The sequence below is a fragment of the Micromesistius poutassou genome (assembly GCF_964030765.1).
Source record: "Micromesistius poutassou genome assembly, chromosome: 12".
In the NCBI taxonomy this organism is placed as follows: Eukaryota; Metazoa; Chordata; class Actinopteri; order Gadiformes; family Gadidae; genus Micromesistius; species Micromesistius poutassou.
The window spans coordinates 16,007,756-16,021,747 of NC_140282.1; the positions used below are offsets into that span (position 1 = coordinate 16,007,756).

Here is a 13,992-nt window from a genome sequence, read left to right on the forward strand (position 1 = left end):
TAAACCAATCAGCGCGTTTCTTTCATTCAGCTGTCAAACCGTTGTTTCAACAAATGCATCCAATATGTATTCAGCTGTCAACCTGTGGATTCAAAAAAGGCCTCGATAAGGCAAACCGGTAATTTGTTAATACTATTTAAAGATCCTAATCCCCTACAGAAATATAATTTATTTCATGCATTTATTTTATATTTGAATAATAATTGTATAATTATTCTTATCATTATTCTACTTCTTCATTATTATCATCATCATAATGTCTCAAATTTACTTGAATGGCATCGATTCTAAACCTTGAACAGAAATGTATACATCATGTCAAGTCAATTTTATTTGTATACACCTTATAACAGCTGCAGTCTCAAAGGGCTTAACATACCGCATTACACAACACCCCTTACCCCAAGCTCTCTAAGGTAGAAGAAAAGGCTCGAATAATATCATGGAGGAGACTTTGAAGAGGAACCCAGAAGTTGGGATCCTTCCTCCCAAGGATGGCTGGAGTGCGATGGTTTTCATAAAGGCGTACGTACGTAAGCTACTGCAGAACGTTAGAACAGCAGTAACATTTTAGGCCACCAAGGGGCAGCAACACACCTTTGAGTTTCATCACTCGTCTCAGCAGTAGCCTAGTTGTTTAAAATGTAAGCTACCCTTTTTATAGTTTGATATGTCTCAGTAGTTTGGTCAATAATAATGATAATATAAATGCAGGTATATGAACAATAAATAGCCATGCAGTGCCGATGTTCTATGATCGATTTAAATCATAAATATAAAAATATACTTGCTTAAATTGTGAATACAAATAAACCCCAACGCATCCACCTACATAAAAAATCATATTCGTAAAATAAATTTGCACAAGAAGAAAGCACTAAGTGATATTAAATCATCTCTCTACCTGCTATCAGACATATGCCTGCCTACTCCTGGAAGAGATAGACGGGGAGATTCCTCCACCGCCTCCGCATATCCTTCCAGTCATCCCTCCCTTCTGCCCCCACCCTCTCGCTATGATGTGACCGTTACGCACGGCTATAATAAACTAGAACGAGATTCTCCGGGGCGAATCCTTCACGACGTCACTCCCGGTGCCCCATAAATAGAGCGGGCAGGACTTCTCTCTGCGCTCAAACTCAAATCACATAATTTCTCCAGCGCGTTAACGACAACAGAGGATTAAACATAACCGAGTCCATTCGGCTCCTGGATATTTGAACAGGACTGGTGTTACTGCTACTGCTACTACCAGAAGCCACATCAAGTAAGTTCAACATTATCCGTCGGCATTTTAAACCAGTTGTGTTTTGTGTGTTGTAATGTTGTAGTTAAATTCACCTAACGACAAAAGATAATTATCACGTGTGTGTGTGGTGTTTCAATGTCCATGTTTTAACTCGTGCTTTGGGCATATATCCACAGCCTCGAGTAGACCATGACTTTGAACAAGGGAGATAAACTGCGGAACATGGAGAGGAGGCGAGGCAGCGTCCCCTTCCCCATGCACCTTCCCAACCTGCACCGGCGCAGCATGCCCGTGGACGACCGCGAGCTGCACGCCTCATTGCCTCCGAGCCAGGTGGACGAGCTGTCGAACCTGCTGCGCTGCACCTCCTCCTACTCCTCCCCCGGGGAGCCGCTACGGGACAGCTGCGTGTCCGACTCCTCCGACTCGGTCATCTCGTCCGGCAGCGACGCCGAGAACCAGCTGTACAAGGTGGTCCTGCTGGGGGAACACGGCGTGGGCAAGTCCAGCCTGGCGCGCATCTTCGGCGGTGTGGAGGAGGCTCACGACTCTGAGGAAACAGGTGAGGTGGTGATCATGATCATGATGTTGGTGGGGATGCTGTCGCAGATGACTCATAAGTCCACTGGAGATAATTGAGGTGTGGGCGAAGTGTGATTCTCGCTTCAAGTGACAGTTTACAACTTAATTATTCATCATGAATAAACGACCTTATCATTAATAACGTCCTATTGATGGATACAACTAATAATGAATCATGAAACTGTATCGTCTCTCAATGCAGCTTGAATCTTTTAACCTTCGTGGTATCTAATCTGTTTGGAATCTGAGTGGACGGATCGATTTGTTTTTTGTCTATGTGGACATTCACAGTTGTGTTTTTCCAGGCCATTAAAGATCCATTAATGGACCCAATGTGGAGGAAACATTTATAGTCATTAAATGCTGATGAGTGTATAGATAGATACACATGTAGGCCTCCTTACCGCACATGTCATATATTAACTATATAAAGACCATTAAGACATCAAGACTAAGGCTAATTTCCAAAACTCTGAAAGTTAATTTAACTCACTGATCTCTAATGTATTGCCTGTATATTTATTTGAATTCACTGCATATTCATATATATATATATATATATATATATATATATATATATATATATATATCACTGTATATTTGTTGTATATTAATACAAGTTCCATCTGTTTTCTACTCTTTAGGAAACACCTATGACAGATCGGTGATGGTGGATGAGGAGGAGGCATCCATTTTGTTGTACGACGTTTGGGAACAGGTGAGCCAGGAGCCAGACTATACACGGCAAAAACTGACATTGTCATTGGTCTGATTATCATCATGATACGGCGGTGCCCAGAGCGACAGTGTGTGGTGACGTGTGCCATGTATGTCTCTGTTTCCAGGACAACAGTCCCTGGCTGAAGGAGCAGTGCATGAAGATGGGAGACGCCTACATCATCGTCTACTCTGTGACGGACAAGTCGAGCTTCGAGAAGGCGTCCGAGCTGCGTATACAGCTGCGCCGGGCCCGGCAGTCGGAAAACATACCCATAATCCTCGTCGGCAACAAGAGCGACCTGGTCAGGTCCAGAGAGGTGTCTAAAGATGGTGAGTTGAGGTTGATTGAGTTTATTTATAACACGCTCTTTATCGTTTTACTCCTAGGATCATGGTACATGTGAACCACCTGACTAATTCTGAGGGTGGTGGTTAGTGGCTGGGTGAGACCGGGCGAGGGTGAGGGTTAGAGACCGGGTGAGGGTGAGGGATAGAGACTGGGTGAGGGTGAGGGATAGAGACTGGGTGAGGGTGAGGGATAGAGACTGGGTGAGGGTGAGGGATAGAGACTGGGTGAGGGTGAGGGTTATTAAATGGGTAAGGATGAAAGTGAGAGATTGGTCGAGGGTGAAGATTAGAGATTGGTCGAGGGTGAGGTTTAGAGAGTGGGTGAGGTCGAGGGTTAAAGAGCAGGGTATTGGGAGAGCAGCGATACCGGCATTAAAGTGGAGAAGAAATAGCCAGCACATCAGCCACAATGAAAAGCATCTTTAGCCGACATGGTTCCTTATTAGGCGTAACAGTACAAATGTAGTTAAATCTAATAGTCCATCATGTGTACATATGTTCCTTACAACAGTCAAAGAGATTGAGTAACAAACTTTTATAGTGGTCAGCGTTATTGTTTTTCTTCGACTATGAAAAGGGGCCGCGCCTCAAAAGGTGTTTTAGGCTGAAAGGTGAAGGGAGGGTCGAGGTATTCTGTCATGGAGTTGTCAGGGCCACGGTTTACTTTCTTTGCTTTGTGCCTCAATTTACATTGAGGCACAAAGCAAAGAAGAATCGATTAGTGGAGCAGCTACGACAAAACGTTACGGCACTGCATTATCCGCATAAACCGCTGGACAAAGTGCACAGTCCATTGATCCTTGGACGTTAAAACCTGCCCAAGTGTTGGCACCCCTTTCAACTAACCAACCCGACTCTCCTCTGACCTGTCCCGTCTCCGGCCGTCTCCACAGAGGGCAGCGCCTGCGCGGTGGTCTTCGACTGCAAGTTCATCGAGACGTCCGCGTCGCTGCACCACAACGTGCTGGACCTGTTCCAGGGCATCGTGCGGCAGATCCGCCTGCGGCGCGACACCAAGGAGGAGAACGCGCGGCGCATGGCCAACTGCAAGCGGCGCGAGAGCATCAGCAAGAAGGCCAAGCGCTTCCTTGGCCGCATGGTCGCGCGCAAGAACAAGAAGATGGCCTTCAGACAGAAGTCCAAGTCCTGCCACGATCTCTCTGTGCTTTGAGGTGGGGGAGGGGACGCAGGACCCCCCCCCCCCCGCCCCCACTCCCCCACCCGCTGAAGACCAGAAGCTGTGTGTGTGTGTGTGTGTGTGTGTGTGTGTTTTAACACTAACACTTAAAGGACTAGTATCGTTGTACAGAAATGCTATATATTTTTTATTTTTATTAGAAGACTAAACACAAGAGCCAACAGAGGACTTGTGGGACTGAGAATATTCTGGCCACGCCAAGAGGAATAATACGCATGTTGTTGATTTTTATTTATTATCATTATTATTGTTGTTGTTATTATTATTATGATTATTTCAAGACTATTATTTTATTCTGTGTCTGCCTTAAATGATTTTCTGCCATCATATGGTCCTTTTTGTCTCATGGTTTGGTAGGATTGTCTTGAGGTCCAAAGTGTGTGTATATAAACGGTATTCTGAGAGATTGTGTAAGGAAGACATACAACTCGTGGTGTTGTCCAAGGCACACTGTGCCAGATCTCAAACTTGGATTTCTGGAGTCCGTTCTACTTGATGAGTGGTGCGCAGGTTCGTACCCAGCCCAAGTCAGGATTAGAGAGAAGTTTATTCTAAATTGCTCCATGATATTTGTGTTTGTGTTTTTTAAAGATCGACATGACATGATGAATGACAGCAATAAACAGATGTTGGTTGTTTGAAGCATATGGTTACTATGAAATTATTGTTTACATTTGTTTCTTTTGCAATAAAAGGTCAAATTATTACTATCCTTATCTTCTCTCAAGTCAAGTCAAATATATTGTATTTGAATGGCCCTTAGTCCCAGTTACACTCTCAAAGGGCTTTACAGGCCATATATTTATAACACCCACTAACTAGCCCCCCAAATGGCAAGAAAAATTCCCTTTATTAACAAGGAAGAATTCTTCAGAAGAAACGCAAAGTCGGGGATCCCTTCTTCAAGGGATGGTTAGGTGTGGGTAAGAACAGGGGATGAGGATAACATTGGTCTGATTTTAATAATGTTTCTAAGATGAAAGAATATAATTCTGGTGATACTTTTTTACATTGATGATTGATGATTGGTTGATTAAAATAAAGAATATTTCTGACTTTGGGGATAGCCGAGCCCTTAAAACACTTTGGGCCCTAACCCTAACCCTAACTTAAAGGGGACATATTATACCAGCAGGTGTGAGTGTGATTAGCCATTACAAGCCGTTTTGAAAATGTGCCGCTTCTGACATCACAGGTGGCCATGTCCGCCTAGATGTGTGCTGGATAGATCAGTATACCAGCCTACCCACCAGACTGTAATGGCTAATCATACTCACACCTGCTGGTATAATATGTCCCCTTTAACTTATAGCTCATGATATGCGGTCCTGTGGCCGCAACTGTGGGTCTATTTAATGATATGCGGCAATACATTAACGAACATCGTTTGTTACCAGTATTGTATACATTGCATGCGTCTCCCCATTAATATACATTGCCATGCAGTGTATTATAGGTTACGTGTTTAGTTTACGTGTGTTTAACCAGATGGGTGCACTCATATTGTTGAAATGCGCACCAAACACGTGAAACCGCGATCAATACTCATCAATCCTAAAAGTTATGGGCTTGTACACCATGTCTGTGTCAAGAAAATAAATGTGTAAATGTAAATCAGCTTTTTGGCCTATATGCTCACACATACAAGGAATTTGGGCTCTCCATTTATGCCAGCCGTGAGTCACACAGAGCACACATTAACCCGGGGCAGTGAGCCGCTACAGTGGCACTTGGGGTGAGGGGTTGGGTGCCTTGCTCAAGGGAACTTCAGCCATGAATGTGGGCATGGGACAGCAGTGCTCAACCACAACCCCCTCCAACATTCCCCTACTCAGTTGGGTGCTCGAACCGGCAACCCTTCGATTTCAAGGCCGAAGCCCTAACCAGTAGCCCACTTTTTCCCACAAATATGTTTTTGCTGTACGTTGTTTGCAGATGTATTGTTTAAAAGTACAACTTCTTACCACTGTATCAGCTGTTCTTTCACAAATAATTTAACCAACGTTATCATTTACCCTAAAACTAGATTTTGTTTCGGAAGGCTGGGATATACTTTGCTCAAGTTTATTATTGGTATTATTATTATTTTAACGCATGGCATTAGACTACTACAGTGTTCATTCATGCAGCCCTTATGATTTCTTTTTTTTTTTGCTAGTTCTATGCAGTTTCACTCATATGAAAAATCTTTGACATCATAATATTTCAATTAGGCTAATCATTTGCATGTTTGTGCTGTGTATAGCCTATGTGTGTGTAAGCTTATGTTGCAGTTCCGACCTGCCATTGCACGTCAAAACAGCAACACCAACTGCGCTATCCGCTAGTGCATTTAGACCAGGTATTTGCCGGTCAGTGGCGCGATTGCTTTTTGGAGCACTAAAATAGCACGTAGCAAGTATCCTTTGCACTGGAAAATGCCTCTGCTTTTCGCCGACACGCCTCTCCAGGGCACAAGTGTAGTGGCACGAGGGAAATTGCGGGGGGAAATCAGCTTTACGCCGGGTGCACACTAGCAAGGATACATGTGTCGGTGTAGAAAGTAAATTGCGCTGGGTGCAAGATAGGGTCCTTTAAGTCTTTAAATTGTGCCAAGAGGAAGCATGTAGTTTGTGCAGTGAACCAAGGAGCATCCCTTGGGGGAGACCAAAGCTGAGATTGCGTTTTTAGTAGGGCTGGGCAAGTTAACGCGTTAATTATGCGTTAACGCAATCATATTTTAACGTGATTAATACAAATTGACGCATTAACGCACATTCTCTCTTTTTTTTTTTACTTTGATTTTGAAAGGTTTTGCCCACAGAATGTCAACATTCGTATCAGAAATCATTTTTGTTTTTAGTTCCAATTACTTTACATTCAATTACACTTGCAGTAAGTGACTGCCTGTTTACAATTCCCATATCTGTGGCGCTACTTATTTGAATTTAACTACACTTGGAGTAACTGTTGGTTTACAATTGTACTAATTAACTGCCTGTTTACAATTCTCAAATCTGTGGTGTTCTGTATGTTTCATATTCAACCCACACTGAGTGAGTCAATAAAACTCCCTCAAGATCACTTGGTCTACTTTTTGCTTATTAAGTACATTTGGTATGAATGATAATGTAATTTGATAATCAAATTTAACTTCAATTGGAGTGGATTTAAAATAGAAAGTTTTAAAAGTGTGATTAATTGTGAGTGAATTTGAATGCTTACCAGAGAATGAATTGCGTACTATTTGTGAGATAAGAGCTGCACTAGGAGCAGAACCTTTGAGGCCAGCATATTGTTCAAGACGATGTAGGGGGTGGCACTGAGGTCAAGCATCACCATCAGGGAGCTTGCATTGCTGTTCATGGTAAGGAGAAGATTGTTTACAACTCTGGTCACAGCAGTTCAGTGGAGTAGAAAGTCCTAAACCCAAAAACCTCAAACAAGTCATTTCTCATCAGGTGATTGATGGCTTGCTTAGCTATAATATTTTCCAGTACTTCAAACATGATTGAAGTTTAGAAATGGGCCGATAGATGCTGAGTACTTCAGGGTCTACCAGGCTTCTTGGGTAGAGGTTTTATGTTCCAGTAGACAAGGATTTTTACAGACTTTTTACAGTGTTTAAAAAGAAATGTAGGGTTGTTTTTGTTTAAATTAACGACACCGGAGAAGTAAGCGTTTCTTGAAATATTTAATGTGGTTTTGTAGCTGAACAGGCTGTCGTTCTGCTTTCTGCCGCTTAGTTTCAGAGTGCAACCATAGGGTGTAGTCCAAGTGGATACCCCCACCTGGAAAGTGATCAGATAAAGCTGAGGAACAGGGTGAGACAACCAGGTCAGAAACACAGGTCGGGACATGATCCAGTGGGTTTCCACCAATGTGGGTAGGGTGCTGGACCTGCTGTTTGAAGCCCAAGGCGTCAGTGTTAGACAGAAACAAATAAGAGAGAATCAGACACATGACTGTTGAAATCTCCAATATGCAAAACTGAAGATGTCATTCACAAAAAGTGGGCTGTAAACTATAGCTATCAAGAAAGACTCTGAATTAAGACTGAATATAGTTATGTTGGGGTTAAAGCATGAGCTTCAACTACATATAAGGGCCATACCACCACCTTTTTAAAATTATTTTTGAAGCCAACAAAGTTGAGTGGGGTAGATTTGTTTAATGGTAGATATACGTTAACAACACTTCACATAGGGCCAGGATATCTTCCTGCCTTGGGCAACAGGCAAGGTTCAGAACACAAAGGGACACAGAGGGAATTAGTTTAAGCATTTAACGGTCTCATGAATTTTCATTGATGAGATTCTATCAGCGGAATGGAGGCCGTCTGCCTACCAGGCCACAGGAAGCGGCCGCGGCCAGTTAGGCAGCTCTGGATGAAAGAGTTAACCATTAATCCACTAAGAACGACAAGAACACAGTTTTCCACAGCAATTTAAACTGTTCTCACACCCTTTGCCAGGACACAAACACACTTTACTCACGTACAGAATTACGGAGCTAGCGCGGGTAAGGCATGAGCCAGTGTGGCAGTTAGTGCGATAGTTCACTGTTGCTACTAACATCTTACAACACCAGTCTGGATGTGACAGACGTCTTGTATTGCTGTTGTTGAACCAAAGCGGAGGGTTGTTGTCAATACTACTTTCCAGAAAGAAACACCTGCTCCTGATACATTGGTATGGACAACTGTGTATTGTTATTATTATTATTATTATTATTATTATTATTATTATTATTATTATTAATAATAATACGTCTTTAAATCTAATAATTATTATCATCATTATTATTATTATTATTATTATTATTACTATTAACCTACATCTGAGCTCAAAGAAAGCATTAACGCTCTACTAACCTTTCATTTCATGCATTTCCTTTTTTTTCAGTTTGAGAAGAAAGTATTCTACATTTGTATATATGTAGCTACAGATTTTCATTGAATGTAGCTCATAACATATTATTTGTTTGAAATACTTATTGTTTGGCTGTATTGTGGGTTGGGCCAGATAGTGAACTGTTAAAAAACATACCATGTTAGTAAAAACAGGAAGCCAGAAAACCAATCAGTAGCAATATTAAGTCCTGTTGCAACAATACATATATCAGAGTGAAAATATGTGGTTGATATTTACCTTCTAAACTTGTAGGCGACAATGGCTGCCCAGCATACTCTAGTGATGTTCCTCAGAGCTCTCACAGTAAGCTACTGTTTTTTAATTTTAAATAATTATAACGATTCTTTGAAATTAAATCAAACATTGTTTGCTAACAACGAAAACAATTTAAGAGAGTTTGTTGTCTTCCACAGTTGTGGATGTTCCATGTCTTTATGCCCTGCTTCGGAGCTAACGTTAAAATAGGAATCCCAGAAAACTACGATGGAATCTTCCCGTGGTATCTTTCAAAGGTAACAACAGACCAAAATACCTGAATGACTTTTATGACTTAAGACTAATACAATTATCAGCCTATGAACTAATATACTGTAACGATTTATGAAAGAAAATGTTAAAGCAAATATGTTGATATTACCTACACTTTCATTAAACTATAAACAGAAATTAATAAATACAAAGGTTAAAAACTGTTTTATAGGTTTTATACTGTTTTACAAAATAAAGGGTTGCACAGCATGTTCTTTTATGTAATATGTTATTTGTTAGGACTGCCATAGCCATCCTTCAGATATAATATATAATATATAATATAATATAATAATATATAATAAAGTTATAAGTTATGTTATAAGTTGACTGAGCCTGCCTCTGTAAGAGCCAATTTAGATTTTAGACCATTCCCTGCTAATTTCTGACCAGTCAGGGTATCTCATCAGTGATTGGTTGAGGGAATCCATCTTGGAACACTTACCAGCGGAGCAACAATAGAGCATGAAGAAGCAGAAACTGCAGGGAAGTTGTTGTTGTTCATAATCATGATCTCTTCTGCCCATCACTGTCTCTCTATTTATGCTAGCAAGTCTATAATCTTACCCATAATATTGCCTTCAATTGCTTTATTCTTAATATATAATGGTTATGACAATTGGTGAGATTATGCAATAGTGAATGCAATAGAATATCACATATATGTTTGGGTGTTCAGCTGGTTAAGGGTGTTAAAGGAGTCAGCTGGTTCACCAGAGTGGTCAGGAGGTTCACCAGAGTGATCAGATGGGTCACTAGAGTAGTCAGATGCTTCACCAGAGTGGTCAGCTGCTTCACCAGAGTGGTTCAGCTGATTCGCCCGAGTGGTGAGTTGGTTCAGCAGAGTGGTCAGGTCGTTCACCGAGATGGTCAGGTTGATCCACCAGTATTGTGTCTCAAGCTCCCCAGCCTCACCACCAACTACAGTGAGCTTTTGATCCGGGGGGACGACGAGGGGATCTTCGGGGTAGACGCGGCCTTTCTATATGCTCTGAAACCCCTGGACCGAGAGAAGCAGCCCTCCTACTCCCTACAGGTGAGATACCTGTATACCTCGCTATTCTCTCTGCAGTCATCGATGAAAATGATTACTATTCTGTTGAACCAACGAAAGAACGCGAGAACACTCGTGCGTGTAAATTGTGTGGCTGCATGTATGCATGTGTGTGAATGTATGTTAGTTACATTGTGTGCACATGTACTTCTGTTTTTATTTATTCAACCCTTTTTTTCCCATTTGTTCATATTTACTGTATGCACTGTGTGTGCACGCTTGCATGTGTGTGCATGCTTACATGTATGCCTGTGTGTGTGTGCTTGTGTGTGCTTGTGTGTGGGTGTACCACTGTGTGTGTGGGTGTACCGCTGTGTGTGTGTGTGTGTGTGTGTAGATGTTGTATCGCGCGGCGGGCCAGCGGCAGAGCTTCACGGTAGAGGTGTGTGTCATCGACAAGAACGACAACGTCCCCACCTTCAGCGGGGTCAGCATGCGCGGAAGTGTGCAGCTCGGCCTGCTCAAAGGTACCCATGACGTCATCGCGTGACGTCATCGCGTGATGCTATTCTGGGTCGAAATGCTGCGTAGATGACTGTGTATCTATGTAGTTGCAGTGCTGAGTAGCATAATGCTGCTTTCCCAGATGGCCGTACAACCGTACTATTCTATTATAGTGTAGTTGTGTGTAAACGTGTGTATCTGTACGGCTGGTTGTGCAGTTGTGTTTCTGGTTACGCAGCTGTGTTTCTCTGTAGCAGGTTGAAGGCTGAAGTAGATGATTGTGTCGTTGTGTATTTGTGTAGTTGTACATTTTTCTAGTTGTGTATCTGGATGTCTGCTTATGTAGTTGTTTATCTGTTTTGTTGTGTATTTTTGTGTCTGGTTGTGTAGTTACCTACTGTTGTATCTGTGTTTCTGGGTGTATAGTTGTATATCTGTGTAGCAGTGTAGTTGCTGAGTTGTGTGTCTGTGTATCTGGATGCGTAGTTGTGTATATCTGTAGGTCTGTGTCTGTAGAGTTGTGTATCTGCATAGTTGTGTTTCCGTTTGCATGGTTGTTTACCTAAGTAGTTGTGTGTCTGTGTGTCTGGTTGAGTAGTTGTTTATCTGTGTAGTTGTGTATCTGTGTAGTTGTGTATCTTTGTGTCTGGTTGTGCATCTGAGTAGCTGTGTGTTTATGTGTGTCTGGTTGTGTAGATGTGTATCTGTGTAGTTGTGTATATGCATACCTGTGTGTACGTGTGTCCTTGTGTATCTATGTGTCTGGTTGTGTATGTGTGTAGTTGTGTATCTGTGTGTCAGGTTGCCTGGGCGTAATTCAGCGTCCTGTGTGTCTCATGGTCACACTGGAGTAGTTGAAATGTCTGTGAAGAAGGATGAGGAGGGATAAGAGAGATGCAGCACATCTTGTTCTACCATCGTAAAACACACACACCATTGTGTGTGTGTGTGTGTGTGTGTGTGTGTGTGTGTGTGTCAGGTATCCCCTTCATGCGCGTGGAGGCGTCTGACCGAGACGACAGGAACACTGCCCACGCTGAGCTGAGGTTCCTCCTGATGGACCAGACTCCCCGCATCCCTGCAGCCCACATGTTCTCTATAGACAGCATCCACGGCGAGGTGTCCCTTACAGAGGACGGTTAGCACTACTGCTACTAATATATAATATAAATATTGCTCCAAGTACTACTAGAAACATTACCACTACTTCTATCTAGGTATCTGCATCTCCTCTAATCTTAGGAAGTGATGTTGGGTCTCTGAAGCAGGAAGTGATGTCTCTGTGAACCAGGAAAGGGGCCATGTGTTCACAGGGGCGTCCACGCTGGACCCGGAAATGTGCGGGCGCTACAAGCTGCTGGTGATGGTGAAGGACATGGCCGGCAAGGCAAACGCCTTCTTCTCCACCGGCACCGTCACCGTGGAGGTCACGGGCAACACCTGGGCGTCGCCCGATCCCGTCCGCCTGCAGGAGAACCTGCCCGGGCCCTACCCCATCCCCATCTCTCAGGTGACGTCAGCACGCGGTCACCATCAGCACCACATCAGCGCGGTGTGACCATCGCCATGACAGGGGCCGTTACATCACCTTGACATCATCGTCATCATGACATAATAGTCACATAGTCATGACAAAATCGTGACATGATCATTATCGGTCACCATCTCGCGACACCTCGTTCAGAGGATATTGTTTATGAAACATTGTTATATTATTATGTTAACCCGATGCTATGCTAGATAAAACTTTGGTATTCCATGTTCCATAATATGTACCGTTAGTATAGCTCCTCAGTACCGTTGGTATGACTTTGTAGAGGTGCTGACTTTACTGCAAACTCAACTGTATCAACACTGATTGTCTTACCATGACCCAACAAATAGAGTATCATACATTATTAATACTGATGCTGAGATGTCTCCTCACAGATGACCTCTCAGAGGTCACTTTGACTGCCATCACACGTCCTCCCCCTCATCCTCTCCCCCATCCTCTCTCCCTCCTCATCCTTCCTCCTCCTCCTCCTCAGCCTTTCTCCCCCTCCCTCTCCCCCACTTCTTCCTTCTCCTCCACCCTCCCTTCTTTACTCCTCCTCATGCTTCCTCTCCTCATCGTCCTCCCTCTCCTCCTCTTCTCTCCTCCCTCCTTCCTCCCTCTCTTCCTCCTTCTCCTCCTCCTCCACCTCTGCTCACCACAGGCAACGATATACAGATGTCATCAGTTTAGTCGTCCGTCGGGAAACAGGTTCAGGAAATGAACACGTGTCATGTTTAAGCCCCGCCTGTGCTGAGCACAGCTGATTTCACACATTAGTCCCGTGTCTGCGTTTTAGATGTGCCATGTTTCCTCACATTACTGCCAATGACTTCTACTTGACTTCTTCTTTCGGGTTGATTTTAAATGTTGTGTTTCTTTTTCTTAACTATATATCTATCTGTGCATCATCTATCCATACATCCACATTATCTACATCTATATCTATATATATCTACAGGGTATATATATATAGAAATGTGTGTGTGTGTGTGTGTGTGTGTGTGTGTGTGTGTGTGTGTGTGTGCGTGTGCGTGTGTGTGTGTGCGTGTGTGTGTGTGGTGTCTATACTTGTGGTAGAATCAGATTGATTTTAAGCTGACATCATGTCACTATACACTGTATGATCTAATAACAGACTGTCCTCTGAGATCAGACGTTCTCTGGTAACACAAGGAATTGTACAATTGATCACTAGCTGGCAGAGGTACATATATCTATCTATAGAAGTACACTGTGAATATAGACCGCAAGTTTATTGACCAGTCGCTGGCTGAGGTCTATATATATCCTTGATATATCTATATATAAGTCTATATAGTATATATTGTTTACAGCTTGGTGAGATGGTTGTTAACATCTTGCTGTGAAAGGTTTTCTATGGCAATCTGAAGTTAATAAAACAAATCTCAAAGTACCAAAGTATCCAGTACCATATAAAAA

General features: G+C 42.7%; 2 protein-coding genes across 2 annotated transcripts in view; both read left to right on the forward strand.

The window, feature by feature from the left end:
• The first annotated feature begins 1,126 nt into the window (after positions 1-1,126).
• rrad (Ras-related associated with diabetes) lies at positions 1,127-4,739 on the forward strand. Its single transcript, XM_084476031.1, has 5 exons — positions 1,127-1,267; positions 1,426-1,811; positions 2,476-2,549; positions 2,677-2,881; positions 3,793-4,739. The coding sequence occupies exons 2-5, from the start codon at positions 1,439-1,441 to the stop codon at positions 4,068-4,070; spliced, it is 930 nt and encodes a 309-aa protein (XP_084332157.1). The 5' UTR covers positions 1,127-1,267; positions 1,426-1,438; the 3' UTR covers positions 4,071-4,739.
• A 4,508-nt stretch (positions 4,740-9,247) lies between these two features.
• cdh16 (cadherin 16, KSP-cadherin) overlaps positions 9,248-13,992 on the forward strand; it is a gene marked incomplete at its 5' end in the record, with an annotated part of 34,075 nt that continues 29,330 nt past the window's right edge. The window contains 6 exons of the mRNA XM_084475796.1: positions 9,248-9,292; positions 9,403-9,501; positions 10,419-10,553; positions 10,909-11,038; positions 11,995-12,153; positions 12,329-12,525. Coding sequence (XP_084331922.1) covers positions 9,248-9,292; positions 9,403-9,501; positions 10,419-10,553; positions 10,909-11,038; positions 11,995-12,153; positions 12,329-12,525 — 765 coding nt within the window. The remainder of the gene's footprint in view (positions 9,293-9,402; positions 9,502-10,418; positions 10,554-10,908; positions 11,039-11,994; positions 12,154-12,328; positions 12,526-13,992) is intronic.